Source organism: Ictidomys tridecemlineatus, chromosome 3 (assembly GCF_052094955.1).
Source record: "Ictidomys tridecemlineatus isolate mIctTri1 chromosome 3, mIctTri1.hap1, whole genome shotgun sequence".
NCBI classification, from domain to species: Eukaryota; Metazoa; Chordata; class Mammalia; order Rodentia; family Sciuridae; genus Ictidomys; species Ictidomys tridecemlineatus.
This window is the reverse complement of record NC_135479.1, coordinates 51942435-51969063: the sequence shown is the minus strand read 5'-3', so window position 1 is coordinate 51969063 and position 26629 is coordinate 51942435. Positions and strand designations below refer to the sequence as shown.

The 26629-nt window shown below is 46.9% G+C and overlaps 3 protein-coding genes across 9 annotated transcripts; 1 reads left to right on the top strand and 2 right to left on the bottom strand.

Annotated features, from left to right (window-relative positions):
• Positions 1-280: 280 nt before the first annotated feature.
• On the bottom strand, positions 281-6707 carry Atp1b2 (ATPase Na+/K+ transporting subunit beta 2). Of its 3 annotated transcripts, XM_021731360.3 has the most exons (9): positions 5971-6706; positions 4094-4222; positions 3675-3779; positions 3364-3569; positions 2946-3002; positions 2826-2852; positions 2419-2439; positions 2068-2166; positions 281-1952 (listed from the first exon to the last, which is right to left on the bottom strand). In XM_021731360.3, the coding sequence occupies exons 1-9, from the start codon at positions 6080-6082 to the stop codon at positions 1788-1790; spliced, it is 921 nt and encodes a 306-aa protein (XP_021587035.1). In that variant the 5' UTR covers positions 6083-6706; the 3' UTR covers positions 281-1787. The 3 variants fall into 3 exon arrangements, with proteins under 3 accessions (XP_021587035.1, XP_077898943.1, XP_005332875.1); XM_078042817.1 differs by lacking the exon at positions 2419-2439 and having other exon boundaries at positions 5971-6707; XM_005332818.4 differs by lacking the exons at positions 2419-2439; positions 2826-2852 and having other exon boundaries at positions 5971-6705.
• Positions 6708-17415: 10708 nt separating this feature from the next.
• Positions 17416-21819, bottom strand: Shbg (sex hormone binding globulin). Of its 5 annotated transcripts, none has more exons than XM_078042814.1 (8): positions 21176-21819; positions 20635-20819; positions 20085-20516; positions 19598-19759; positions 19228-19387; positions 18962-19098; positions 18009-18216; positions 17416-17581 (listed from the first exon to the last, which is right to left on the bottom strand). In XM_078042814.1, the coding sequence occupies exons 2-8, from the start codon at positions 20782-20784 to the stop codon at positions 17433-17435; spliced, it is 1398 nt and encodes a 465-aa protein (XP_077898940.1). In that variant the 5' UTR covers positions 20785-20819; positions 21176-21819; the 3' UTR covers positions 17416-17432. The 5 variants fall into 5 exon arrangements, with proteins under 5 accessions (XP_077898940.1, XP_077898942.1, XP_005332870.2 ...); XM_078042816.1 differs by lacking the exon at positions 21176-21819 and having other exon boundaries at positions 20085-20274; positions 20425-20516; XM_005332813.4 differs by lacking the exon at positions 21176-21819 and having other exon boundaries at positions 20085-20274; positions 20425-20516; positions 20665-20819.
• A 102-nt stretch (positions 21820-21921) lies between these two features.
• Sat2 (spermidine/spermine N1-acetyltransferase family member 2) lies at positions 21922-23479 on the top strand. Its single transcript, XM_005332816.4, has 6 exons — positions 21922-22202; positions 22357-22408; positions 22545-22628; positions 22710-22811; positions 22953-22993; positions 23118-23479. The coding sequence occupies exons 1-6, from the start codon at positions 22137-22139 to the stop codon at positions 23283-23285; spliced, it is 513 nt and encodes a 170-aa protein (XP_005332873.1). The 5' UTR covers positions 21922-22136; the 3' UTR covers positions 23286-23479.
• Positions 23480-26629: the final 3150 nt, after the last annotated feature.

Sequence of the window (26629 nt, the reverse complement as noted above, 5' to 3'; positions counted from 1 at the left end):
AGTATGTCCTATGGTGCCTAGAATGCTTACAGTAGGCACTTTATAAGTCTCTCTGTACAAGAGAATGTAGGCTTCCTTCCCTCTTGAGTGATCTCAAGATAGTGTGTATTAAATTAGTTGAAGGCGAAGAGGGTAGATGCTTGGACACTGGAAGGAAAGAGTCAAAGCTGGGAGCAGCCATTTAAAACCGGCATAACCCTTGGGATCACCCAAATCCACCCTCTACTCACCTCCCAGGGTGGTTCTAAATGATCAGAAAGGAAAAGCCTGCACACCGGGCTCCGTGTATGATATATATTTATATATATAATTGCTCTTATTTTATTGTACTTTATCCTCTTTTTACAGTAGATCTGACACAGGCATTAAATAACTGCAGAGACCATTGGGGGGGGTGCAGGAAAACATGGGGACCCAAAAGGAAGAGAGAGATCCAGGGAAAGGAAAACTCCACTTGTGCGTGGAGTGCAGAGGCTGCAGCATTAATAAAGAAAAGGAAAGTTAGAGACGGTGGGGAAGAGAAGGGAAACCAGAGGAGAAGGAGTTAAAAATGCCTCTCTAACTAAGGAATACTCAGAGCAGGAGGCCCCTCATTTAACATTCTATGGGCATTATGGGTTTTTTTTAAAAAGCAAACGGGTCTGAAGGAGATGGAGCCAAGAAATTCAGAGCCTAGATTGAGGGGAGTATTTGAAACTTTCAGGCTGGCATGCAAAGGGAAGGGAAGGAGGGTTGTGGTCAGCCCATAACTTGTTAGGAAAAGCCAGAGAGAGGATGGTGGGGGCAGCTCTGGGCTCAGGGGAAGGAGGTGGACTAGTCCCCCCAGCCAGCTGACATTTCTAAGGTGGCCACTGGGGATGGAGCCAAGATGGCTGCCCCTCCCCCAGAGCTCCCTGGGAAATAGAACTTGAAGGATATTCTGGGAAGGCAAATGGGGGAAGGGAGCTATCGGTAAAAAACAAAGTAGATATTCAGCCTAGGTCAAGCGGGCTTCTCTGAGTAGTAGCTATTTGGATAACAGGAGGAACCAGGAAGGAATTGGAATCACGGATCACTACAGAATTTTCTAGAGGAATCAAAATGAACTCCTCTCTCAGTTCCTCATTTGCTGGCTCATGGAGTCACCATGAGATGAAGCAGGATGTGCCATGAAAGAGGGAAAAGGCCACAGAACCAATTTGTCCTTAATTACAAATGGCTGCCTTTTAGAGGAGGGAATAAGGATAGGCAGGAGGAGAGGAAAGACCTGCTGGAGGAACCAGAAAAGTCAAAGCTACCAAGACAGCAACTGTAGAGATAGGAAATAAGGATGCAAGAGAGAAGGGTACAAGAGCTAGAGCTTAGGAATGGGAGAAGGGAGTACCAGGTTCATTTCTGTGAAGGAAAGGGCTGAAATTAGATGTGTGTGTGTGTGTGTGTGTGTGTGTGTGTGTGTGTGTAAGTAGGCATTTTCTATGCTCTCAGGGAATGAGGGCAGAAGTGGGAGCTCACAACTAACTCAGAACTAGAAAGACTCCTAACTTCTCTGTGATCATCTTGGTAGTCAATCTATTTGTCTCTGACTGAGCTAAGTGTAGGTGGCTCAAAAGATGGTGGACAATGTGTATAGTCAGGGAATCACAGTGGACATCAGGTTGGGTTGAAAAGTCAAGGAAAAGGGGGTGAGGCTCAGACAAGTCATAGCTCTGTTATAAAAAATACCTTTGGGGGTGAGGGAGGGATCAGGCAGGGTCAGGGACATTCCAGAAGCATCCACAGGAGAAGTGGGGGCAGGAGGAAGAGGGACCTCAGGTTTTGTTGATGCGGAGTTTGAAGGCCACACGGCCAGCAAACTTGTCTCGCTCATCATCTGTGGCGATGTTGGCAGCATTGATGCGGCATTCCACATTCACCTCCACGTTGGGGGTCACATTCAGGAATTTCACAGCCACCAGGGGCTGTGTGTAGTTCACCTGAGTCCGAAGAGGAAAGTTGCAGATCTAATCCTAGGACAGCTCAGCCTCCTTCCCCAAAACCCCATAGCATCCCCTCAAAGGAGCCATCATCCCAGACTCCCATGGGACTTACATGGAACTTTTTGCCATAGTAGGGGAAGTACATGAGGTCAATGTGGCCATTGGCAGGGAACATGACAAAGTGACCAAGATTCTCAGCATCTTCATTTCGCTGTAGGGTGCAGGAAAGTAGAGAGTGAGCATGTTAGAAGTGGCAGACACCCAGAAGTTCACTAGATTTCTCTTTGTATTTCCTCACCCCAAATTATTCCTATCTTGAATCTGTTTCTCAAGTTGTGCATTTGTGTGTGGTGTGTCTCTATAACTATACAAGGGGATAGCCTCTCTCTCATCAAACAGGGAACTCCTGAAGGATGCTAATGACACCAAAACTTCCTACTCCACTACTGCCCCAAGTTCTTACCCCATCCTTGGGAATCGGTTTCTGGAGCAGAGCCAAGAGAGAACAAATAAACAATAAGGGTTCAGTAGGAAGAAAAGGAAAGGCTAATGGAGAAGGACAAGTTTCTGGAGAGGTTAGTGGGGACAACAGGGTTCCAAGGAGAACTTAATGGTGGTAGCAGACGGTTCTAACAGATTAGCAGCTACCAGATACCTAAAGGGAACTCAGATGGGAGGGAGAGCAGGAGAAATGGACAATCTGGAAATAAAGGAGAAGATAGAAAGCTTAGGAGGAGAAGCCAGAGGCCAAGTCATTGATGAAGGAGGGGATGGGTCTATCCTCAGGAGACCTAGGTTCTGCATCCTAGAGAGAAGCTAGAGGAGTTGAGAATCCCTTAGAGTTAAAGCCACACTGGAGCCCACTCTTACCCCCTTGTCCCTGTAGTGTTGGGGCCTCTGGGAGCAAAAAAAATTGTAATAGAAGGATAAATTACTCGGAAACCAGGAAGGACAAACAGATGGATGGTTGGATAAGGTCCACAAACTCACCTTCCCAGCACAAGTAACATTCATGCTCTGGTTTGCACCTGCATAGAAGTTGATCACCTGGAGTGAGAAAGGAGGATGGTGAGAGTTGGAGGAAGTCACCTTACAGGCATCCAACTTTAGAGCTTAGCCTCTAAAAACCCCACCTCTCTTGTCCTTTTAGCTATTCAAACAACAAAAAATCTCTCTAGGGCTGGGGTTGTGGCTCAGTGGTAGAGCATTTGCCTAGCACGTGTGTGGCATTGGGTTCGATCCTCAGCACCACATAAAAATAAATAAAATAAAGGTACTGTGTCCATCTACAACTAAAAAATAAAAATCTCTCTGATTTCCATTAACCCCAATGAAAGGATGCAACAGTCAACAGGTGGTGGCCCCAGCTCCCTCCTCCAATTTCCCTGGGGACCAAGGCCATGGGTACCCGGTTCATCTTGATGAAGACACAGGGCTGCCCAGTGCTGTAACCATAGTGGGTAGGGTCCCCGATGCCAGAGCAGTTGCCCAGCTGGGTCCGGTTGAATTGGCAGGCACGTTTCGGGTAGTTGAGGACCCCATTATCTGGCTGCTCGTAATAGCGCCCAGGGCGGCAGACATCATTCTTTTGGGCTTGGATGGAGTCGTTGTAAGCTAAGGAGTGGGAGGGAGAGAGTCACAGGCCTAATGTTCTACTTCCAGGGTCCCCAATCCCCTGCCCAAGGTTATCTACTGGCACATAGCCAGCCACACACTCACGCTCCAAGAACTTGTTGAGCTTCTGAACATGCTGATCCCAACTTTCAGTGTCACTAATGTTGACAATGACATCAAGGTTCTCAGTCTTGGGGCGAATCATCAAGCCTATAGCCAACACGAGCAGGAAGAGGAGTATATAAAAGATGAGAGGCCACACAGAGGAAAGAAAACATGGGGAACCCCAGGATGAAGGAGGGGATAGAGATCTGAGATGGTCTTCCTGTGAGTTTCTCCCAACCCCCAGATCATATCACTTCCAGCTGCATGATATAGGAAGGAAGGCAGATTTCAAGAATTTCCCAGCACATGGTGATTGGGTCATCAGAACCAGTCTCCTGAAAAGAACTGTGAGTTCCTTTTGAAGATTTGGGGGCACAATGGCTGTTAGAGTGGCTGGTAGGGGGGACCTCATCACTCACCCGGTGTGGCCAGTCGATCCTGGTACTTGGGTGTATGGTCAGAGACAGTCTGCAGCATCACCCACATGGTAAGGGTGAACATGGCCGTAAGGAAGCCATAGAAGACAAGGTAGAAGAGGAGGATGAAGGCTAGAACGAAGAAGGAAATAGCAGATTCTAAGTTTCCCATCATGATCTCACCTAGCCCCATTTACCATTTTTCCCACTCACATGTTCTGCCCTGAGTTGGGCTGCTGAGCCACAGGATGTCTTCGAGCCTACCCCGCGGTGCCAAATGAAACAAACTGGAAAAAGGCAGTGTGTCCAGCTTCCAGCCATGACTCCAAGCCTACTGCTGGTCCTAGGGCACAGTGAAGCCTGACCTTGCAGAGGCCACAATAAACCCTAACTTTCATTGCTGTGATAACCACAAGAAGAGGCCACTGTCATTTTGCCCCTAATTACACTTCCAACTTCTCAATCATGCAGGGTTCTGAAAAGGAACTTTTTTTTTTTTTAACCACTATTTTGGTACACATGCTCAAAGCTGTCTAGTGCAATGACTTTTAAAGCTGGCACTGGCCACTATTCACAGCTAAACTCTCACCACCCTGCAGAGCCTGGACCCTCAGGCTCAAAGAGCAAAATCTTTCTTTTGGCAAACCACAGCATCCAAATCTTCAAAGCAGCTCCTGAAATAAAGGGCCTAACACTCTGGCTCAGCTACAAAGTGTCGGGGACAGCTGTCAGATCTTCAGCAGACACCCCACCCTCAACTCACACATGGAACTCTGGACAGAGACTGGGAGAAAACCTGGAATTCCCCTCAGTCTTCCCTTGACTCCATCTCTCTGTCTGCTCTCTCACAGCCTCGTATAAGGACTTGTTGATCCCACCACCCTTCCACCTCAGAAGACACTTCCTCTGTGAAGTCCTCAGATTGTCCCAGGATTCACAGATCCCTCACATCTCAGGGGCTGGGCCTCAAGCTCCCTGAAGGGAAAGATTGCATTAGATTCTCCTCATGGGCCAGTAAAGCCCTAGATAGGTGGTCTGATGAGGACAGTGTCCAATCAGAGTGGATAAATTGTAAATTGTCACAGAATCCCTTGTGCTTGGACTCCCCAGCTTGACAATCCTTTTTAGAAGAATTTCACCTTCCATCTGCACCTGTGCCTATCACCAGACCCCTGACCTCATCAGGGTTCCTCCACATCCCCTGAGTCTTGCCATGGTAAGGGTGGGGAAGGTTCCCCAGGCCATTGGAGTTCCACAGACACCAGGACTGATGATGTATCCATTTCACCAGTGACCACTCCTCCCTCCACCATTGACATTTGAGCAGAATATACAGCCCTTAGTGTCGCCCCTTCCCCAGCAGCATCCTATCCACAAAGCAGCCACGAAGGCTCCAAACACCCAGTAGTGGGATACAGACAAACAACTTCCGCTGTGAAGAACCCTCCTACACCCCCCTCCCAGACCCGCCCCCTCATGAATGTTCCCAGGGTCCAGGGGTTGGGCTCCAGCTAAAAATAGACGGGGTTGGCTAGCTGAAGAGAGCTGGAGGGAGGGAAGGGGCACTCTTTGGAGGTTGGGGGTTGACGGTGTACTGTGACAAACCCAGAGCAGGAGCTCCGCGGCGCGGACACGCGCGCAGAGCTCGCGACCCCCCGCCCGAGGGGGCTCCGCAGGGGGCGGGAAAGCAGCAGTGACCTACTTTCTCCGCCTCCGCAGCGGCCAGCCGGGAAGATTAGACCGGTGATTCGGCCCCCTCCCAGTTCTGAGCCCGGCAGGGGGGCCGGACGCCAGGGACCCGGCAGGGGAGCTGGGGCCTCGCTGGCAGGACCCTGTACCCTCGAGGCTTCGCCCCGCTACCTCCCCCAGACCCCTCATACCCCAGCTGGTCCCAGTGCGGCCCATGAACTGGTGCGTCCTCGGATTCCACACGAACTCCTTCCACTCCTCAACCACCTGCCCGCAGCTCTTCTTCTCTTTCTGGATGACCATCTTGGCCGCGCGGGGAGAGTCCCGAGGCGGGGCCGGGGGCTGCAGAGAAGCGGGGGCGACGCGCGCCGAAACCCTTCACGCACTGGAACGAGCGGGAAGCGAAGGCGGAGGGGGCGAGGGAGACCCCCCTCAGATATGCAGCTGCTGTAAATCCCGGGGTGCACGGCCACGCGCTGCGGGGTGCTAGCAGCCCGGCGGAGGTGCACCGATCCTAGGCCCCCCGACTGCGATGAAAAGGGGGGCTGTCAGAGCAGAGGAGGATGACAAGGGGAAGGGGTGCGAATGCAGTTTCACCCCGCAAACCGTCTAGAAGCAAAACGAAAAGGGATGCAAGAACAGACGGCTACAAAACCCGAACGAAACGCAGAAAAAAGCGGGGCGCAAGGAGGCAGGGAAAGGTGGGGGAGGGGGCTGCCCCGAAATCCGAGATGCAAAGAGGCTGTGGAACGCGGCAGGTGGCGGTTCAAAGCTCCTCCGCCAAGCGGAGACCGCCGCACCACTGGTGGCCCAGCCGTGGGGGGTGGGGCGGGGACGCGCAGTTGAGGGACAGACTGGGATGGGGGGTCCCCCAGGCGGAGGCTCCGCTCCTCAGCAGTGCGGGGGCCCCCAGTCGCTGCGCGCGGTCTTTATACTCTGCGACTCCGAGGGTACCCGCCCTTTCCCACCCCCAGAAGCCCCGCCTCCTCGACGCTAGCCCAGGCGACCTCATACATATGCAAATATGGAGAGGGATTGGGACTGCCCCCTGCCGCCTCTTCGGGACTAGGCGGTCTCTTCCCTACCCCCACGCTTGGACTGGAACGGGGTAGGGAAAAGGAATACAACTCGTGTCTGGATGGAGTGGAGGGAAAAATAACCCCAAAGCGACTCATAGGCGGAGAGGGGCTCCGCAGGGAGTTAGAAGGAGACCAAGTCAGTGATGCTGCAGAAGACTCCAGGACACAGGGCAGAATGTGAGAGGAATATAGGGAAAGAGTAAGAGATCAAGAAAAATCAGAGTGAAGAGATCAACCAAGACGCTGGACCAGTTGGGATGTAAGCTAGACTAAGCCACACAGAAATGGATAGAAGCCATCATAGTACACTTCCTCCTCCAGTCTCACAGTCTATTGTCCATTCCACCTGATTACGTGCATATGGCCTTTTCCATCTTTCCCAAAGCTTTCCCAGTCCTAGCATTAACCTGAGATCCCAACCCTACAGCCAGGTCTCTCTCCCGTTAGCATCTCCCACCCCATGTCTGATCTTTCCTCACTTGCCTTATTTGGGTGAGCAAACATTTATTAAGCACCTACTAGAACCAAAGTGCTGCTCTTAGCCCTGGAGAGGCCAAGAATTTTTAGACTGACATTGCAGCTTTCACAGGACTAGAGAGGCCCTTTCCAGTAGGAAAGACCTCTAAATACCACACCAGAATCATTATCTCAAGGCCAGAGTATGGCTCAATGGTAGGGCACTTAAGTTACATGTGTGAAGCCCTGGATTTTTTCCCTACATAGCAGAATGCTTATCTCTGTTTTTTTTTTTCCCCCTCATCTTTCTTCAAATATGTCACTTGTGGGGAGGTTTTCTTTTCTTTTCAACTCCCTAAATTCTTGACTCTGGTCCTCACTGTCTCACATCTTGACTTGTCAAACTCACTCCATTTAGTCCAGGCCATCTACCTGTTGGAAGACCTGCTCAGCTGCAGAAGCATGAGCTCAGAATTGCTTGGTTTAATATTCCACTGTTGCCAACTTGAAATTCTTAAGTTTTGGCTTTGAACTTGTGCTTTGTAAGTAAGGTCCCAGGGGATATTGGAATATTCATATGAGCAAAGGAGATAATATCACACCCAGTCCATTTGAGATGTTCTATGAACATGGAATAATAATTATTCCTAATTATTCCTAAGAGGAGTGGGAGTTGAACCAGACTCAAAGTATGTACAAGGCAAGTGTGTTTTATCTATATCTAAATAAGTGAGGGTGGGAGTTGACAGCCAAGAGACCCACTTCTCATTAGAAGCAGAACTTGTTGGAACACAGAAAGATAATGATAGATTCCAGGAGACATTGGTGATCTGGTGATCAAAGCATCAAATCATAGCCTTTCTTTTTTTTTTTTTTTATACCTTTATTTATTTATTTTTTTGTGGTGCTGAGGATCAAATGCAGGACCTCACATATGCTAGGCAAGCACTCTACCACTGAGCCACAACCCCAACCCAAGTCATATCCTTTCTTAATCATATTATGCCCCTATATTGGCCACTTGGGCTGGCAGTAATGACATCAAAGGAAAAGGAGAGCTAGGCAACCCATAGTTCCTTTTGTTTTCAGTCCTTCCTTATTTAGCAGGAAGTTGAAGGTAGAAAAATGTTAATTTTCAAAATTTACACATCAAATAGGCAAAGAAAAAACACCATGATAAGTCACTGTGGAAGAAAGAAAAATATTTTGCTTTGGTTCTTCTAACAGTACTGGGACTTTCTTCCCGCTTTTTAAGCATAGGGCTTCATATTTTCTTTTCCTTTCTTTCTTTTTCTTTTTTTTTTTTTTAATTCATCAGTACAAAAACCCAGGGGTGCTTACACCACATTCACATACCCTGAGACCCCAGTCTTATTGCTAGGTCTGCTTAGGGTGTCTGCCTAAGCCACATCCCCAAATCCTCAACTCTCCCTGTTTTTGTGTGTGTGTGTTTTTTGTTTTGTTTTGTTTTGTTTTGTTTTTAAATGACAGGGTCTTTCTAAGTTGCTTAGGGTTTTGCTAAATTGCTAAGGCTGGCCTGGAACTTGCCATCCTACTGTTTCAGTTTCCTGAATCACTAGGATTACAGGTGTGTATCTCCATTCTTCCTGGCCACATTTTCATTTTGAACTGTGTTCTGCAAATTATGCAGCTAGTCCTTCTTCAATTTATTCTGCAGCTGATTCTGGATTAATTTTCTCAAAATACAGTTTTAATTAGGCCACTCCTGATTCTTCAGTCTAACATGGAGGGTGCTCCACAATCTATACCCAGCTTGGGACCTTAACCTCCATTCTCACTCATCCCTAACTAGTCCTCTACTGGAGCTGAATTGGCCCCTCCCTGAACAGACTGTCTTACCCCCAACTTCACACCTTTGTCCATTTATTTCCTCATCCTAGAAGACTGCCAGCCATTATGAGGCCACTCCCAGCCCCTGACCATTCATTCATTCTATGCATATCTAATGAGCATTTGCCTAGAGTCAACATTATTCTGGTCCCTGTGTTCCTGACAGCCCCTTCCTGTAAACAACAAAAGTAAGCAAACAAAACAATGTAAATATTATGCAACATAATAAAACATGGTGATAATAAAACAGGTATCAGATAAATAAAGCAGGAACCAGAGGGCTGGAGATATAACTCAGTGATAGAGTGCTTGCCTAGCATGCATGAAGGCCTGGGTTCAATCCCCAATACTGAAAAAAAAAAAAAAAAAAAAAGGTACCAGAAGGCACCTGGTTGGTCAGATATAGCCTTATGAGGAGGTAACTTTTTTTTTTTGGTACTTGGAATTGAACCCAGGGGTGCTTAACCACTGAGCAACATCCCCAGTCCTTTTTATTTATGTTTTTTGGGGGGCAGGGGCTACTGGGGATTGAACTCAGGGACACTCAACCACTGAGCCATATCCTCAGCCCTATTTTATAATTTATTTAGAAACAGGTTGGGGCTGGGGATGTGGCTCAAGGGGTAACGCACTTGTCTGGCATGCGCGGGGTGCTGGGTTCAATCCTCAGCAACACATAAAATAAAATAAAGATGTTGTGTCCACCAAAAACTGAAAAATAAATATTTTTAAAAATTCTCTTTTAGAAACAGGGTCTCACTGAGTTGCTTAGTGCCTCTCTGTTGCTGGGGCTGGTTTTGAACCATGATCCTCCTGCCTTAGCCTCCTGAGCTGGGATTACAGGTGTGCACCACCAACCCAGATCCCCAGCCCTTTTTAATATTTTATTTTATTTTTAAAATTGTATTTATCTTATTGTTGATGGACCTTTGTGTTTTATTTATATGTGATGCTGAGAATTGAACCCAGTGCCTCACACATTGGAGGCAAGAGCTCTACCACTGAGCCACAACCACAACCCCTTAACATTTTGAGACAGGTACTTGCTAAGTTGCTCAGGGCCTCACTAAGATGCTGCGGCTGGCTTTGAACTCAGGATCCTCCTGCCTCAGCCTTCTGAGCCACTGGAATTACAGGCATGCACCACCACACTGGCAAGGAGGCAACTTTTAATGTGAGTCCTAAATGACCTAAAGGTGCCGTGTGGAATAGGGTAACAAATTTTCCAGAAAAAAGAAGGAAGTCCAAGTGCAAAAGCTGGCTTTAATGAAGGAAGGCAAGATTGATGCAGCAAGAGGTAGGCAGGGGCCAAACTCTATGGGTTTTTGTAGGCCAAATGGGACAGTTTGGATTTTAATCAAAATATCATGGAAGTAGGGCTCAGGATGTAGCTCAGTGGTACAGCACTTGCCTAGCATGTGGGAGGCCCTAGGTTCCATACCCTGTATCTCCAAAAGAAAAAAAAAAGTAAATTTATTTATTTATTTGGTACCAGGGATTGAACCCAGGTGTGCTTAACCACTGAACAACATACCCAGCTCAAAAAAGGTGAATTTAAAAGCCAGGTACAGTGGCACTTGCCTGAAATCCCAGTGACTCAGGAAGCTGAGGCAGGAGGAACACAAATTTAAGGCCAGCCTGGGCAGTTTAATGAGACCAAAATAAAAAACTAAAAGGGATTGGGAATATAGCTCAGTTGGCAGAGTGCTTACCTCACAGCACAAGGCCTTGAGTTTAATCACCAGCACCACAAAGAAAAAAATAATAAAATAAAAAATAAAAGGCTATGGGGATATAGCTCAGTGGCAAAGCACCCTTGGGTTCAATTACTGGTACCACAAACAAAACAAATATCATGGAAATAGTTCTAGGGTTTTAGGACTTTAAGCTGTGGAGTGACACAATTGAATTTAATGAAAGTTCTAAGCATGGTTATATGAGCCTCTAGTTCAGCTATTTGGGAAAATGAGACAGGAGGATTACTTGGGCCCAAGAGTTCAAAGGAAGCCTGGGTAACATAGCAAGATTCCATCTGGGGTGGGGGCGAAAGTGATCATCTTGGTGGCTGTCTTGTGGAGATTGGGTTGGGTCATGGGAAGCAAAGAGACCAGTTAGGAGGGCTTTTCAGTGAGCAGTCCAAGTGCAGTGTAGCTAGCTTAAAACAGAGTAGCAAGTTGGCAGATGGGTTTAGGATCTATTTTGGAAGTAGAGAGGAATGACCAATGACAATGGGAGAAAGATAGGTATCATCAGCTGCACACATCTGTAATACCAGTTACCCAGGAGACTAAGATAGGAGGATTGCAAGTTCGAGACTAGCCTGAGCAACTTTGCAAAATCCTGTCTGAAAATAAAAAAGACAAAAAGGACTGGGGATATAGCTGAGTGGAAATGTGTCCCTATATTCAATTTCCTGTACTAAAAAAAAAAAAAAAAAAGCAGGGGAGGAATCTAGGAATGTTCAGTAGTACAGTACTTGCCTAGTATACCTAAGACCATGGGTTCCATCCCAGGCATGTAGCATGGCAAGAAAGAAAAAGATGATGTCTGGTTGCTGAATTGGGCTTAAGCATGGAATTTCTCCTTCTACAGGAAAGCTTAGGGAAGCAAGGAACTCTTTCCAACAGCAGGAGAGGAGCACTAAAATGGTCCAGTCTTGATCTGGAGAGATGAGCATACACACATGCCCACTCCCTACAGCCTGGCAAATAGCCTAGAGGCTGGCCTCCAGCTTCTTGACTCAGACACTGCCTTTTACCCCAGGCTCAGGTGGAAAGAGTGTCCCCCATGCACTCTAAGGGGTTATGAAGTAAGGGTGAGATACCTGTCTCTGACTTCTTTGATAAGGAAAGGACGTTGGGGAGCAGGGGGTCCTTCACTTGATGCTTCCTCTGCAGAGAGAAGCTGAGAAAGGCAAAATCTGGAAAAGTCTGTGGCTTGGGGGCAAAGAATCTTTACAAACCTCCAAATAGGGGCTGGGGATATAGCTCAGCAGCAGATCACTTGTCTAGCATGTACAAAGGTTTTGATTTAATCCCAGAACAAAAATCAATGACAAAAATCCTCCATTACCCCAGGCAGGTGGTGTCTTCTCACCCTACCAGTTAGAGAGACTCACTTTCCTTCTGCATCCAGTGGTTATTAGCTCCCATCTCTACCCCAAACCCAAGGTCACACCCTGCTGAGTCCTCCTGTAGCCTCAGGGCCATTTTCCTCAGTCTGGATTGCAGTAAGCACCTTTTCTGCAGCCTACCATCCACCCACACACACTTGTCTGTTACAGATTTTTTTAAAAACATATAAAAAGGTAATAAAACCTGGTACTTAAAAAAAAAAAAATTCAACTCCAACCTCTCCCTGAAAACCCAGCCACCTGTCTAGGCTCTCCAGAAGAGAAAGGGAGATGGGTGTCCTTATCCTCCCTCTCCCATATCCAGAGCCAGTCCTGAGGTCTGTGCCCCTGATCTCTGCCCCTCCAGCCATGCATTTGTATCAGTTCTTAACAAAATTTGCAAAAACAAGAGTAAATAAAGAGAGTTCTGAAATATACATAGAGGGAAAGGGAAATGGGGAGTTTGGCTGGGACAGTTTCAGTGTTTACAAGATTAAAAGAGTTCTGTAGATGGTGATGATGGTTGTAAAATGCCACTTGATGCCTCTGAGGCGTACACCTGAAAATGGTTGAGATGAGCTGGTTATGGTGGTGCAGGCCTGTAATCCACTTACTTTGGAGGCTGAGGCAGGACAATCACAAATCTGAGGCTGGCCTGGGCAACTTAGTGAGACTCTCTCAAAATTAAAAGTAAAAGGGGCTGGGAATGTAGCTCAGTGGTAGAATATCCCTGGGTTCAATCCCCAGTACCAGGAAAGAAAGAGAGAGAGAGAGAGAGAGAGAGAGAGAGAGAGACAGAGGGGGGGGGGAGGTGCAGGCTAAGATGGTAAATTTTTTTTATATATTTATTTTTTAGTTTTGGGTGGACACAATATCTTTATTTGTTTTATGTGGTGCTGAGGATCAAACCCAATGCCTCCATGGGCTCTACTACTGAGCCACAACCTCAGCCTCTAAGATGGTAAATTTTATGTTGCATTTATGTTATTTTTTATTTTTATTTTTTTAATTTTATTTTTTTATTATTTATTTATTTTTTGAGAGAGAGAGAGAGAGAGAGAGAGAGAGAGAGAGAGAGAGAGAGAGAATTTCAATATTTATTTTTTAGTTATCGGCAGACACAACATCTTTGTATGTGGTGCTGAGGATCGAACCTGGGCCTCACGCATGCCAGGCGAGCACGCTACGGCTTGAGCCACATCCCCAGCCCCTGCATGTATGTTATTAAAAAAAAAAAAAAAAAAGACAAAGGACAGATATTCTTTGACATATAAAACCACTGACCAGATAAAAACTCAAACTCTCAGCAGGGCATACCAGTCCTTTCACCGTGTGGCCCAAAGAGTCTCCCTAATCTGCCTTCATTCTACTTCAGCCTACTCACAGTTCAGCCACATCATCTGCTCTTTCTCATGCTTTTTTTTTTTTTTTTTTTAACCACCTGCATTACTGGGGATTAAACCCAGGTCCTTGTGCATGCTAGGCATACCGCTGAACTACCTTCCCCAACACTTTTCATTTATTTTATTTTTTAACTAAATGTGATACTGGGGATTGAACCCAGCGGTGCTGTAACACTGAACCACATCCCCAGCCCCTTTTAAATACTTTTATTTTGAGACAAAGTCTTGCCAAGTTGCTGAGGCTGATTCAATCTGCAATCCTCCTGCCTCAACTTCCCGAGTAGCTGAGAGTACCGGCAGTTGCTACCACATCCAGCTCCTTTCTCACTATTTATATTCAGCTGTCTTGGACTTACATGTCAAGACCTATGCATGAAGTTAACATTTTCAGCACTTTCCATATATCAAGCACTGTACTACACATTTTACCTATCTGATTTCATCAAATAGGAACCCTAAGGATAGGATAACATCTCCATCTTGTAGGTGGGAAAACTGAGAGTTAATGAAATTTATTTATTTGTCCAGCTTCACACATCTAAAACTCACTTCTTTGATGATCCTTGATAGAACTAGCAACCAGGTTCCCTGGTGTTTCATATAATTCTGTGTAATACATTTTACATGTCAATCTCCCAAGACCCCAGTTATCTAGGGCCAGTACCAAGTCTTATTCATCTTTAGAGTCCCTCTGAACTACCTAACACAGTGCTTGGCATACTGTCAGCAGCCAATAAATGTTAGTTGAAAGAAAGAAAGAAAGAAAGGATAGGGGCAGACCCAGAGGAAGGGAAGGAGAGAGAGAGGCAGGGGATAGGGCGGAGCGAGTGGGTAGGCCAGGCCTGGAGATTGCAGGGTGTGCTGCCAAGCTCAGGAAAGTTTTTTTTTTGAGGGATGTAGAAAAGGCAGGGGATGTGGGGCAGGCATAGTAGGTGCCCTTGGTGCGGGCTTGGCAAAGTCAATGTCAAAGCAAAGTCGGTATTAATGAAAGAGTGCAGACAGCTCTGGACGGTAATCAGGAATCCTGGAATCTAGGGCAGCCTGCAAAAAGAGAAGTTGGGGGCACAGTGTCCTGGAGAGGGCAGGGTGGAAGAAGAAAAAAAAAAAAAAAAGTTGGCCCTGGGAATTTCCGGGGACAAAAGATCAGGAAGCTGACCACAGAATAATCTCTTCGGTGGGTGTCCAGGTGTACCTGGGCTCTTCAAACTCCTCCCTGCTGCCTCACACTGGAGGCCTCTATAGGACAATTGCTTTTCATTATTCAGGTCTCTGCTCAAGTGACACCACTTCAGAGAGGCCTTCCCTGACCACCTGACCACTTCCCTTCTCCCTATATTATATTACAGATTTTTTTTTTCCAATACTTGGGATCAGACTCAGGGACACTCAACCACTGAACCACATCCACAGCCCTTTGTGTATTTTATTTAGAGACAGAGTCTCACAGAGTTGCTTACCCCCTTACTTTTGCTGAGGCTGGCTTTGAATTTGCAATCCTCCTGCCTCAGCCTCCGGAGCAGCTGGGATTATAGGCGTATGCCATCATGCCTGGCTATATTACAGATTTTATTCCCTTAAGAGCTCTACTTGTCTGAAATGATGCTGCCTATATATTTGTTTTCTTATTTATGGGCTGCTTGTTTCCCTCATAACAGCAGGGATTGTATGTGCCTTTTTAACCAATGCATCCTTGGTGTCTACAACAGTGATGGGCAATTGTAGGTGCTCAGTAAGTAGCAGTTGAAGGGTTATGCCCAGTTGGCCTAGGTTGACCCTGAACATTGACTAGGGACCAGAATCTAATGTGGACTCCCTTGGCATTCTGAGAACCTCTTACAAACACTGCTGGGTGGGAGCAGGCAGCTGTAGACCCCAGGAAGGTCTAAAAGGTTAGAATTTAGAAGGTTACAAAGCCAGATTTAGGATTTTTCTGTCTTCCATACAAGAGCCTCTACAGAAGTCTCCTTGCCCTGGCTGATATCTGCAAAAGGCCACAGGAGGTCCAATGAATGACACCCTTTTGCCTGGCTTCCTGGTAGGAAGATCTTTGTAAGAAACTGGGAGGCTGCGACACTGGGATTCCCATGGGGTCTGAAGATATGGGAAATGGTTTAACAGTTCCTGAGAGAGCACTGAAGACTGAGGCAGGAGGATCACAAGTTCTAGGCCAGCTTCAGCAAAACTTAATGACACCCTGTCTCAAAATAAAAAATAATAAAAAAAAAGGACTGAGGATGTGGCTCAGTGGTAAAGCGCCCCTGGGTTCAATCTCCAGTACCAAAAATAAAATAAGAGTTCATGAAAGAAATGAGAATTAAAAGGTGCAGACTGAAGGCTGGAGTACTGGGGCTCCCAAGGATTCCAAAGAGGATTGAAGATTAGAAGCTGGGGGCCACCAGGATTCTCCAGAGGTCTAAGGAATGAGGCCTGGATCCCATATACTTGAGGTTAGAGATCTTCCTGAATCTGACTGCGCTTTCTAACTGGGACCAGTACAAGTCAGTTCTTTTTTTTTTTTTTTTTTAAAAGAGAGAGTGAGAGGTGAGAGAGAGAGAGAGAGAGAGAGAGAGAATTTTTAATATTTATTTTTTAGTTCTCGGCGGACACAACATCTTTTGTTGGTATGTGGTGCTGAGGGTCGAACCCGGGCCGCACGCATGCCAGGCAAGTCAGTTCTTATTTAATGGAATAGAGATGAATTGGTCTGGGAACACAGCAAGGACAAAGACTTAGAGAGATGAGGTCACTCTCTCTGCCACCCTTCTCTCTCTCTCTCTCTCTCTCTCTCTCTCTCTCTCTCTCTCTCTCTCTCTCTCTCTCTCTTTTTTTTCTTTCTTTCTACTATTCTCCCACCGCCACCACCACCCCACCCTCCCTAGGGATGGAATCCAGGTTGCTGCACATGCTGCGAGTATTCTAACCACAGAGCTACGTATCCTGTCCCCCCTCCCTGTCCCCCCTCCCTTTCTATTTCTCTCTTCTTCTACCCCTTTTCTTAGAACCCCTGCTCCATCTCTCTCTGACCCTCTCACGCCCCCTGCTGCTCTTTCCCTGGGCAGCAATGGCGAGTCCAAGGACCAGAATGATGGTCACAAGAAAATTCCAATCTGATCTCAGAGGAAGGAAAATAGAGTGTCAGAGGGAGTAGATGTGGAGGGAAAGGCTGGGTTCCTAGTTTCCAGAAAGTGACTTGTGTCTGTGTGTGCACGCCTGTGGGTGCTGTTGCTGGGATCTCAGCCTTGGTCACCACTTCTTCAGGGAAGCCCCCTTGACTCCCAGACTAGGTTAGAACCCCCTAGTCTCTATACTTCCACAACTTTTTTTTTTTAATTATTATTATTGGAGTTTGATTTTAAGCTTTCCACACGCTAGGTAAGCACCCTACCGCTCAGCTACATTCCCAGCCTCTTTTTAAAATTTTTTTGAGACAAGATCTCACTAAGTTGCTGGCCTCAAACTTAAGAACCTCCTGCTTCAGCCTCCTGAGTAGCTGGGATTATAGGTGGGCACCACCACACCAGGTACTTTTACAACTTTCTGACTGCTTTTTTTATGGCATTTATCAGTTTCCAATCATTCACTTATTTGTTAGCATTTGAAGCCTCCCTTTACCAAATAGGACTGTTGGGTACCGTGAGGGTGGGAACCAGGACTGTTTTTGTCAGTGTATCTCAATGCTTGACACAGTGTTTGGTTCCTTGCCTGTACACAGTGTTTGTTGAATAAATGAACATATCACATTCATAGGGGGTTTAATGGGAGTTATCAGTGCCATTGCTTGGGATCTGGGGGCAGCTGTGAGTCCAGATGTCCTGGCTTCTGTTCAGGGCCCTGTCCATGTCCAGTTTCTGTCCTTGTGCCCAAAGGCCATCCAAGCAAAAGGAAGCAGAAGAGTCCTCTCCTAGAGGGAGGTGGCATAGAGGTGGCATTAGAGCATTAGGGTGCCTTGAATCCTGAAACTCCTTACTTTTCAGTTCTCTAACTGGAATTTCCAAAAGTACTTCCTCCCACTGCCCCCTTATCTTTTTTTTTTCTTTTTCTTCTCAGTGATGGGGATCAAACCCATGGTCTAGTATACGCTAGGCGAGCTTTATACTGCTAAACTGTATCCCCAGCCCTATCCCCTCTTCCCCCCTCCTTTATTTTTATGTCAGAGTAACAGGCATGATTTTATAAGAAGAGATAGAAAAGGGGAGAAGGAGACACTGTCAAGGGGGAGAGAGTGGGTCCTCTCAGAGAAGAGAAGGACTCCCCTCTTTTTTGTAGTCTTTTCTTCTTCTGTCCCAGAGTTCCCTTGAGGTACTGAGGAACTTGAACATCTCACTTACCTGGTAAAGCTCCTAGGAAGAGCCTTCCCTGAGGTTGGGTCCAAAGGTTGAGGAGGGGGCCAAGGCTCAAAGGAGGCAGAACAAGGACCTCTGTCTTCTGCCCCTGGCTCAAAACCACTCCCGACATACTCAGCTTCAACTGAAGAGGGATTCCCAAAACCAGGGGCAGAGCCAGCCCTGGCCCTGCCCCAGAAGACAGCACTACTTTCTGCAGTGTGAGAGACAGGGACAGGAGTAAGGGAGGAAAGAATGGGTTATACCTATTCTTTGTGGCCCCACTCTAGCTGCCTTAATTCAGTCTTTAAACCACACTTCCACCTACCGACTATTCTCACCACTTACATCCTGCCCCAATTTTCCTGGTTTGACTTTCTATAACTCCCCCACCCCTTAATATAAGCTAAAACTGTTTTTTTTGTTTTTTTTTTAAATAATTTTAGAGAGAGAGAGAGAGAGAGAGAGAGAGAGAGAGAGAGAACCTTTTTTTTTTTTTTTTTTAAAGAGTGAGAGAGGGGAGAGAGAGAGAGAGAGAAATTTTAATATTTTATTTTTTAGTTCTCGGCGGACACAACATCTTTGTTGGCATGTGGTGCTGGGGATCGAACCCGGGCCGCACGCATGCCAGACGAGCGCGCTACCGCCTGAGCCACATCCCCAGCCCCACCTTTTTTTAATATTTATTTTTTTAGTTATCAGCGGACACAACATCTTTGTTTGTAAGTGGTGCTGAGGATCGAACCCGGGCCGCACGCATGCCAGGCGAGCGTGCTACCACTTGAGCCACATCCCCAGCCCCTAAGCTAAAACTGTTTGCTTGCTGTAGGCAACTTTAAGATATATCCCTGGCTCCCCACCCCTATCCTTAAACTTGCCTAATATTGAAAATTTGGAGCCCCTCATTGCTCTCAGGATTTACTGAATACAGGCAGCACCCCCCCACCCTCCCCCTTTACTTGATCTTGGAGATGAAGACTGAGCCAAGAAGGGGTCTCTGGTTCCCCAAGGGCAAGGAGATGGCCTGAGCCTGCCGCCAGCTTAAATTCCAAGTCCAGAGAGAAGGCCAAGGGCTCTATGTGAGGCTGAGGAATGTCTGCAGGGAGAAAAGATCATCCTGTGACCTCAAGGCTGGGGTTTCACGGAGAGAAGAGCCTAGTGTTAGAGGGAGACAGAGGAAGACAGAGCTGGCCATGGAGGGAAAAATAGTCTCCAAGAAGTCTACCTTGGAGAATGAATTCTGCATGGGTCCCCGGAGGGAAGAACAGCCCAGGTTGTAACTCCACATCACAACTTCTGAAGGTCGTGGAGGGAAAGGATGAGGACTGGGCTTGTTGGCCTAGCCAGGTATCCCGGCGCAAGCAGCCATCCAGTGCAGGGACAAGCTGGAGTGGGTGCAGAAGAGGAATAATGTTGGGCCATTGAAATCAGGGTATGTGAGCCTCAGTCCCAGCCTCTCCTCACTCAGTTTATTTCCCTTTGAAACACAAACATTTGGCTTCCCCCACACAGCTCTTATCCCATCTTCTTTCCCTAAAGTTTGGATTTCTATTTCCACAGCTTAGTCTTGGTTCCTACCCCTGTGATTTAGTTACCGGCAACCGAAGGTTGGAGGTGGGGAAGAGCAGCCCTCCCAGTGCAATCCTCATGATGGACTGAGGTTTGCTGTCCAGGGGCCCAGAGACCTGTCTCAGGCGCAGTATCTCTTCCCCATTCACCCACAGCAGTACTGAGTCCCCTTCGATCTTCACTTTCACCTGCAAAAGGAGGTGAGAAGTAGACACAGAGGCCCCTGTGGTCTATAACTTCCCCTTTCTTCTGAGACAACCTAGTATGGTTGAAAGAATGTGCACTTGAAGACACAGCTGGCATCCCTAGCTCACTCAGGTCTTCTCACTTATATATTGTCTAAGCTTTGGAATTTCCATTTGCAAAAAAACAGAGATAAGAGTAGCTACATCATGGAGGTTTTGTGTAGATTTGATGAGATACCAATGACAAAGGATGCCAATAATTTGGTTCTGTTTTTGTTCTTTATACCAGCCCAAGACACCCCTCCCTGAAGGAAAAGAGTTAGCTTACCTGGTGCCATTTCCCATCATCCAGCCGAGGTCCAGCACCTACTGTAAGCTGGGCCAAGGAATTGAGCAGTTGGATTTCAGGTTTGCCATCCCGAAGCCCCAGCATGAACCAATCATCCTTAGCATTAGTATCCCCATGAAAAATCACTCCCTCTGGATCCCAGGTTCGAAATTCAAAGGAAGAGGAGGTTCTGATAGGATGAAGAAGGAAAGACTGCATATGGGTGTGTCCTTTGAGGTGGAAGAGGTGGAGTTCAGGGAGACAGAAATAGGGAAACATGGAAAGGTGGAGACAGGGTAGGGTCAGGGGGCTGGATCCAGAGGATAGGTGAACCCCATACTTGTTGATCTTGTTGAGGTCAAAGGTCATTACAGCTACAGGCTCTTGTCCTAGGCCACTGCTGAGGTGCCTAGCAGGAGGGTCCTGGGCCCTCTGTTAGAAAAAGAAGATAAAACAAGTTGGGTGAAGGACACATCAGAGATGGCAAGAAAGACATTGCTACAGAACGAGAAAAGAACGGAGCCAAAGTGCAGTTCATTTAAATACACACACAGCTGAGAACCCTGTTCCACTTCTGCACCTGGGTAGGAAGAAGGTGTTCCAGAGTCCATCCCTGGTGAGTGTGAGATGGCAGCAGCAGCGGCAGCAAAACTAGCAGCAGCAGCAGATGTGAGGTGACCAGTGGGCCTCTGCTCTCCATAGTCAGCAGCAATCCACTCTGTGGCTCAGACAACTCTGAGAAGAATGTGTGGGGGAGGAAGCCTTGCACATGGGTGGTGGAGGGTTAAAGGTTACCCGGGGGGGAAGAAGGGGGGGGCAGGAAACTGGGACACTGACCCTGCGGCCCCTCTGAAGGTAACTGGGGTGAGGGACAGAGTCCCTCCATTACCATCCCCCGCAGCAGAGGACAAGTTTATGAGCTGAGAGAAGACATTCCATGACCCTGACCTAGCATTCTATCTACTTGCAGAGGGTACTTGGCAGATCTGAGGTCTGCAAAGGATCCTGCCCTGCTCAATTAGCATCAGGGCTAGAGATGAGACATGGAATCTCAATTATCTGGCTGAATGATCTTAGGAAAGTCACCTCACCTTTGTGCTTCAGTGTCGTTGTCTGTCAAATGAAGGAAATAATCATTTCTTTATGGGATTGCTGTGCATGAGGGTTCACTGAGATAATGCAGGCACAGTGTCTGAACTCCTCCCTAAGTTTTCCCAGGCCTCTTGACACTTGTCTCACAAGGAACTATTGTCTTTGTGTGTGATTTAGTGGATACTAAGAAATAACCTGGCCCCACTCCTAAAGATATCCCTTATCCGTTGATTACAGGGCCCAACAGTCTACCAGAGGAAAATCATCACCCTCTCCCTGACCCATTTTAAAATACAAATGTCCCTGAGAGAAGAAACACTTTGAGCCACGCAACAGCCGTAGAAAATAGGGGTGGGGGCTTAGTTCCCTGGTAAAGCACTTGCCTAGAAGCCCTGGGTCTGATCCTCAGCACTGAAACAACAGAAATAAAAACAAAACGGTAGGATACAGCTTTAACAGATGAGGGGCTTGGACAGATGAGGGGCTTGGGGATTCACCCAGGGTTCGGGTGCATCTGAAATGGATGGGTGAGTGAGGGAAAGTTGAAGTAGATAATCACTGCACACTTCAATTAAAGGAGCACAGGGTGATTTCTAAGGCGAGGGTATCTCTGATGGACATTTGGACTGGAAGCTTTGATCCCTGACCTGGGCCCAGTCACGAGACCTTGCTTTCGGAGACGGGGTTGGGGGCGGGGCTTAGCCTATTTTGCAATCTGATTGGCTGGTCGGCTCGGCTCTTCGGGCAAATTTAGTGGTTACCCTGGCGGTGAGGACCAACTCACTTGCTCTCGCGTTCTCTCTGCTCTTCTGGAAGTACTAGAACCCGGGCTGGGAAGCCGGGACACCTCCGCTACCCCTCTCTCCCGGCTTTTTGTGACCCGAACTTGTATGCTCTTTGCTCGGCCCTGCCGAACACGAGTGGGGGTCGTTGTCCTTGGTCCAGACGGTGGGGGTCCGGATGGCTTCTGTGCGGATCCGAGAGGCCAAGGAGGGAGACTGTGGAGACATCCTGAGGCTGATTCGGGTGAAGGCTGGGGGGCGGGAAAGCAGGGGGTCAGAGCGGCGAGGCCTGAGCTCGGGAGTGGGAAGTGGGCGTGGGGGAGGGGCAGGCCTTGGGATCTAGCTCTGGGAGCATCCGGGCCCTCCTACTCTAATCTTGCTTCGGTCCCGCACCGCAGGAACTGGCTGAGTACGAGAAACTCTCGGATCAGGTGAAGATCAGTGAAGAAGGTGGGGGCTCAGCAACCGTGCCCTGATGGGGGGCTGGGGAGGAAGTGAGGGATATGTTTCCTGGGCAGCAGCTCCTAATTGGGCATACACACAAGGCCCTCTTTCTCCCTCTTTTCACATTTCCCAATCTCTGCAGCCCTGAGAGCAGATGGCTTTGGAGAGAATCCTCTCTATCACTGTTTGGTAGCAGAGATTCTTCCAGCACCTGGGGAATTAGAGGGTAAGAGCATTAATCCAGTCAGCCTCAGTCCTCTCCGCTGTTCTTTCCAGAGGCCTTACCCCTCTTTTCTTTCTCTCTTAGAACCCTGTGTGGTGGGTTATGGGCTCTACTACTTCATCTACAGCACATGGAAGGGACGCAGCATTTATCTGGAAGACATCTATGTGATGCCAGAATATCGGGGTACTGGCCAGGGGCTGAGACCAGGGTGGATGCAGACCATAGACCCACCACCATCCCCTTCTCCCCTCATCTGAGCCTAATGCTTTTTCTGATCTCCTTTAACTCAAACAATGGTTCTTTTTGTCTTTCTCCTTTTAACAGGTCAGGGGATTGGTTCCAAAATAATCAAGACGGTGGCTAAGGTGAGAAGGGTGAGAGATACAAGCTAGGTCTGAAAAAGTAAGGATGTATGAGGGTGAATTGAAGGAGTGGGTGAGAGTCTTCAACTTTTTGGCCTCAGAACAATGAAGAATGTCTTCTCCACAGGTGGCCCTGGATCAAGGTTGCTCCCAGTTCCGCCTGGCAGTTCTGGACTGGAACAAGACGGCCATGGATTTGTACAAGGCCCTAGGAGCCCAAGATCTGACTGAAGCAGAGGGCTGGCACTCCTTCTGCTTTAAAGGAGAGGCAATGAGGGAGTTGGCAGGAAGGTGATGCCATTGCTTGGGGATCTCTCTATTGGAGTTTCTGTCTCCATCCACTCAAGCACTTCTCAGAGACCATTTCCACAGGGACCCAGAGGCCTCCCTGAGAAAAGAGCGTTATGGATGCAGATGCCCGGAGTACAGAAAGAGCAGAATTGAGGGAGAGGCCTTGTTGAGGGTGAAAAATAAATGAGAATTACTGTGTCCTGGTGTGGTATTGGGTAGAAGAGTTGATAGGGTGGCAAAATCTTCAATCACTTCAATCATTTCTTTTCCTCCCTGTGGAGTACTGGCGATTGATCCCATGGGTGCTCTATGACTGAGCTACCATCTCAACCCTTTTTGAGACAGAGTTTCCCTAAGTTGCCAAAGCTGACTTTAAATCTGTGATCCTCCTGCCTCAGCCTCTCCCTCAAGTAGCTAGGATTACAGGTATGCAGCATTGTGCTTGGACACGATTCTTCTATGTTCCGATTAGGTGATGTTGTTCTGATAGTGGCTGGAATAGCCAGGAAGCAAGAGGTGAAAGAGGGGCCAAGTTGTCTTTGATCTTCCCGGGGCCAGTTTTGGCTCCAGCTTGTGGGATATAGAGAAAAGAGAAGCTTGGCCCATCAAGCTTGTCTGTTTAGAATCCAAAGACCTCAAATGTCTGGGCAGAGCTATGTTAGATCCAAAACTAAGGCAGGCCCACCACTCAACAGAGGCAGCAGACTGCCCCCTGGTGTCAGTATTTCAAGGGGCACTGAGAAGAACCCTTTGCCTCAGATTTAATAAATCAGCTCAGCTTGCTGGGAGCATTGGCATCATACTAGGGATACTGAGGCAGGAAAATAGCTTGAGCCCAGGAGTTTAGAAGCATCCTAATCCTGTTAAAAAGTTACCTAGTGTTTTGTTTTTAGCACTGGGAAATGAACCAAGGCCTTGCATATACCAGGCAAACACTACCACTGAACTACATCCTCAGCTTTTTTTTTTTTTTTAAAAGACAGAGTCTGAGCCAAGTGGATTGGCATATGCCTGGAATCCCAGTGTCTCAGGAGGCTGAGGCAGGAGGATCGCAGATTCACAGCCAGCCTCAGCAATTTAGTTGAGGCTTTAATCAACTTAGTGAGACCCTGTTTCAAAACAAAAAATTTTTCAAAATTGCTGGGGATGGGTCTCAGGGATTCAGTGCTTTGGGGTTCAATTCCTGGTACCACAAAAAAAAGTCATAGGTTGGCTTGGGGTGTAGCTCAGTGACAGAGTGCTTGCTTGGCATATTCAAGGTCTTGGGTTCAATCATAACACCAAGAAAGAAAAAAAAGGGCTGGGGATATGGCTCAAGCGGTAGCGCGCTCGCCTACCATGTGTGCGGCCCAGGTTCGATCCTCAGCACCACATACAAACGAAGATGTTGTGTCCGCCAAGAACTAAGAAAAAATAAATAAGTGTTAAAATTCTCTCTCTCTCTCTGTCCCCCTCTCTCTCTCACTCTCTCTTTAAAAAAAAAAAAAAGAAAAAAAATCACAAAGTCCTTATTTTCAGCATGGTTTGCCTTATAAAAGAGGAAAATTAAGTTAAAAAAATTAAACCTTTAAGATCAGGGGAAATAAGGAGGGAAAGAAGTTCATTTCTTATTTTTTTCTTTCTTTTTTTGTGGGACCAGTGATCAAACCCATAGCCTTGCACATGCTCAGCAGTTGCTTTACCTCTAACTCTCATTCCCCAGTTTCATACTATTTTATTATGCAAGTTATGCAGATTTGTTGTTAAAAAAAAAAAAAAACCCCAAACCAAACTTATATATAAAAATAGAAGCCAAGCATGGTGGTACACGCCCATAATCCCAGCAGCTTGCAAGACCGAGGCAAAAGGATTGGAAGTTCAAAGCCAGCCTCAGCAAAAAGCCAGGTGCTAAACAATTCAGTGAGACCCTGTCATTAAATAAAGTACAAAATAGGGCTGGAGATGTGGCTTGGTCGAATTCCCCTGAGTTCCATCCCTGGTACCCCCACATAAAAAAAAAAAAATAGAGGAGGTGAGGGTGTGGTAAAGTGTCTTAGGTTCCATTTCCAGCATCAAAAAATAAGTAAAATAAAAATAGAAGTCATAAACTTACTTACATAATCGAGATTAACCCTTCGGTATTGATTATCCAGCCTTTAGAATACATTCATGTATAGTTAAGAGTAGGACTTATGGGATCATACTTTTTTTTGGTGGGTAGGGATTGAACTCAGGGGCACTTAACCACTGAGCCACATCCCCACCCCTATTTTGTGTTTTTATTTATTTATTTAAGAGAGAGGATTTTTTTAAAAATATTTATTTTTAGTTATCGGCGGACACAACATCTTTGTTTGTATGTGGTGCTGAGGGTCAAACCCGGGCCGCACGCATGCCAGCCCCTTTTGTGTTTTTATTTAGAGACAGGGTCTCACTGAATTGCTTAGCGCCTTGCTGTTGCTGAGGCTGGCTTTGAACTTGCAATCCTTCTGCCTCAGCCTCCTGAGTCAATGGGATTACAGGTGTGCACCACTGTGACCGACTGGGATCATACTTTTGTAGCCTGTTTTTTAATTTAACTATATGTCAGAAACATGCTTCCAGGCTGTATAGTGTACATCTGTCATCACTTTTGATGGTGGTATATTGTTCCTTTTGTGCATGAGCCATTGGTTAAATTGTCATATCAGTGGGAAGAAAATTCAGACACTGTGGCAGGTAACATAAACATGTAGGTTGTAGGAATCAGTATCTATGGGAGTTTAGAGAATTGAAAACCCATCTAAAAATTCAAATTATAGGGTCAGGGTGTAGCTCAGTGGGAGAGTGCATGCTTAGTATGTGCAATGCCCTGGATTCAATACTCTACACCAAAAAAAAAAAAAAAAAAAAGAAAGAAGAAAAAATAATCAAATTATTGAAAATACATAATTCAGCCAAATGGAACACTTGTTTCTGGCTGTGATACTATAGAGGAAATAAACCTAACTCAAGTTTCTCGCATACTTTGATTCAACAATCAACACTAGGCTTCTGTGACTTCAAAAGGTATATAGATGTTTCCTCATGAATGGGCAAGAAAGCAACTCTGCAGAAGACGGTTGTCTTCTAATTCTATTTATTTTGGTACTGGGGATTGAACCCAGGGGCACTTCAGCATTGAGCTATTGAGCTGCATCTCTAAATTCCTGAGACTGGCCTGGATCTTGGGATCCTCCTTTTTCAACCTCCCAAATTGCTGGAATTATAGGCCTGTACCACATCGCCCTGCTGATTTAATTGTTTTGCCACTGTCTGCCATGAGTGTCAGATGCCACAGATTGAGGGCTCAGTCCCCAAGAGTGCTCCTCCCTCACTTCAGGTGCCAGT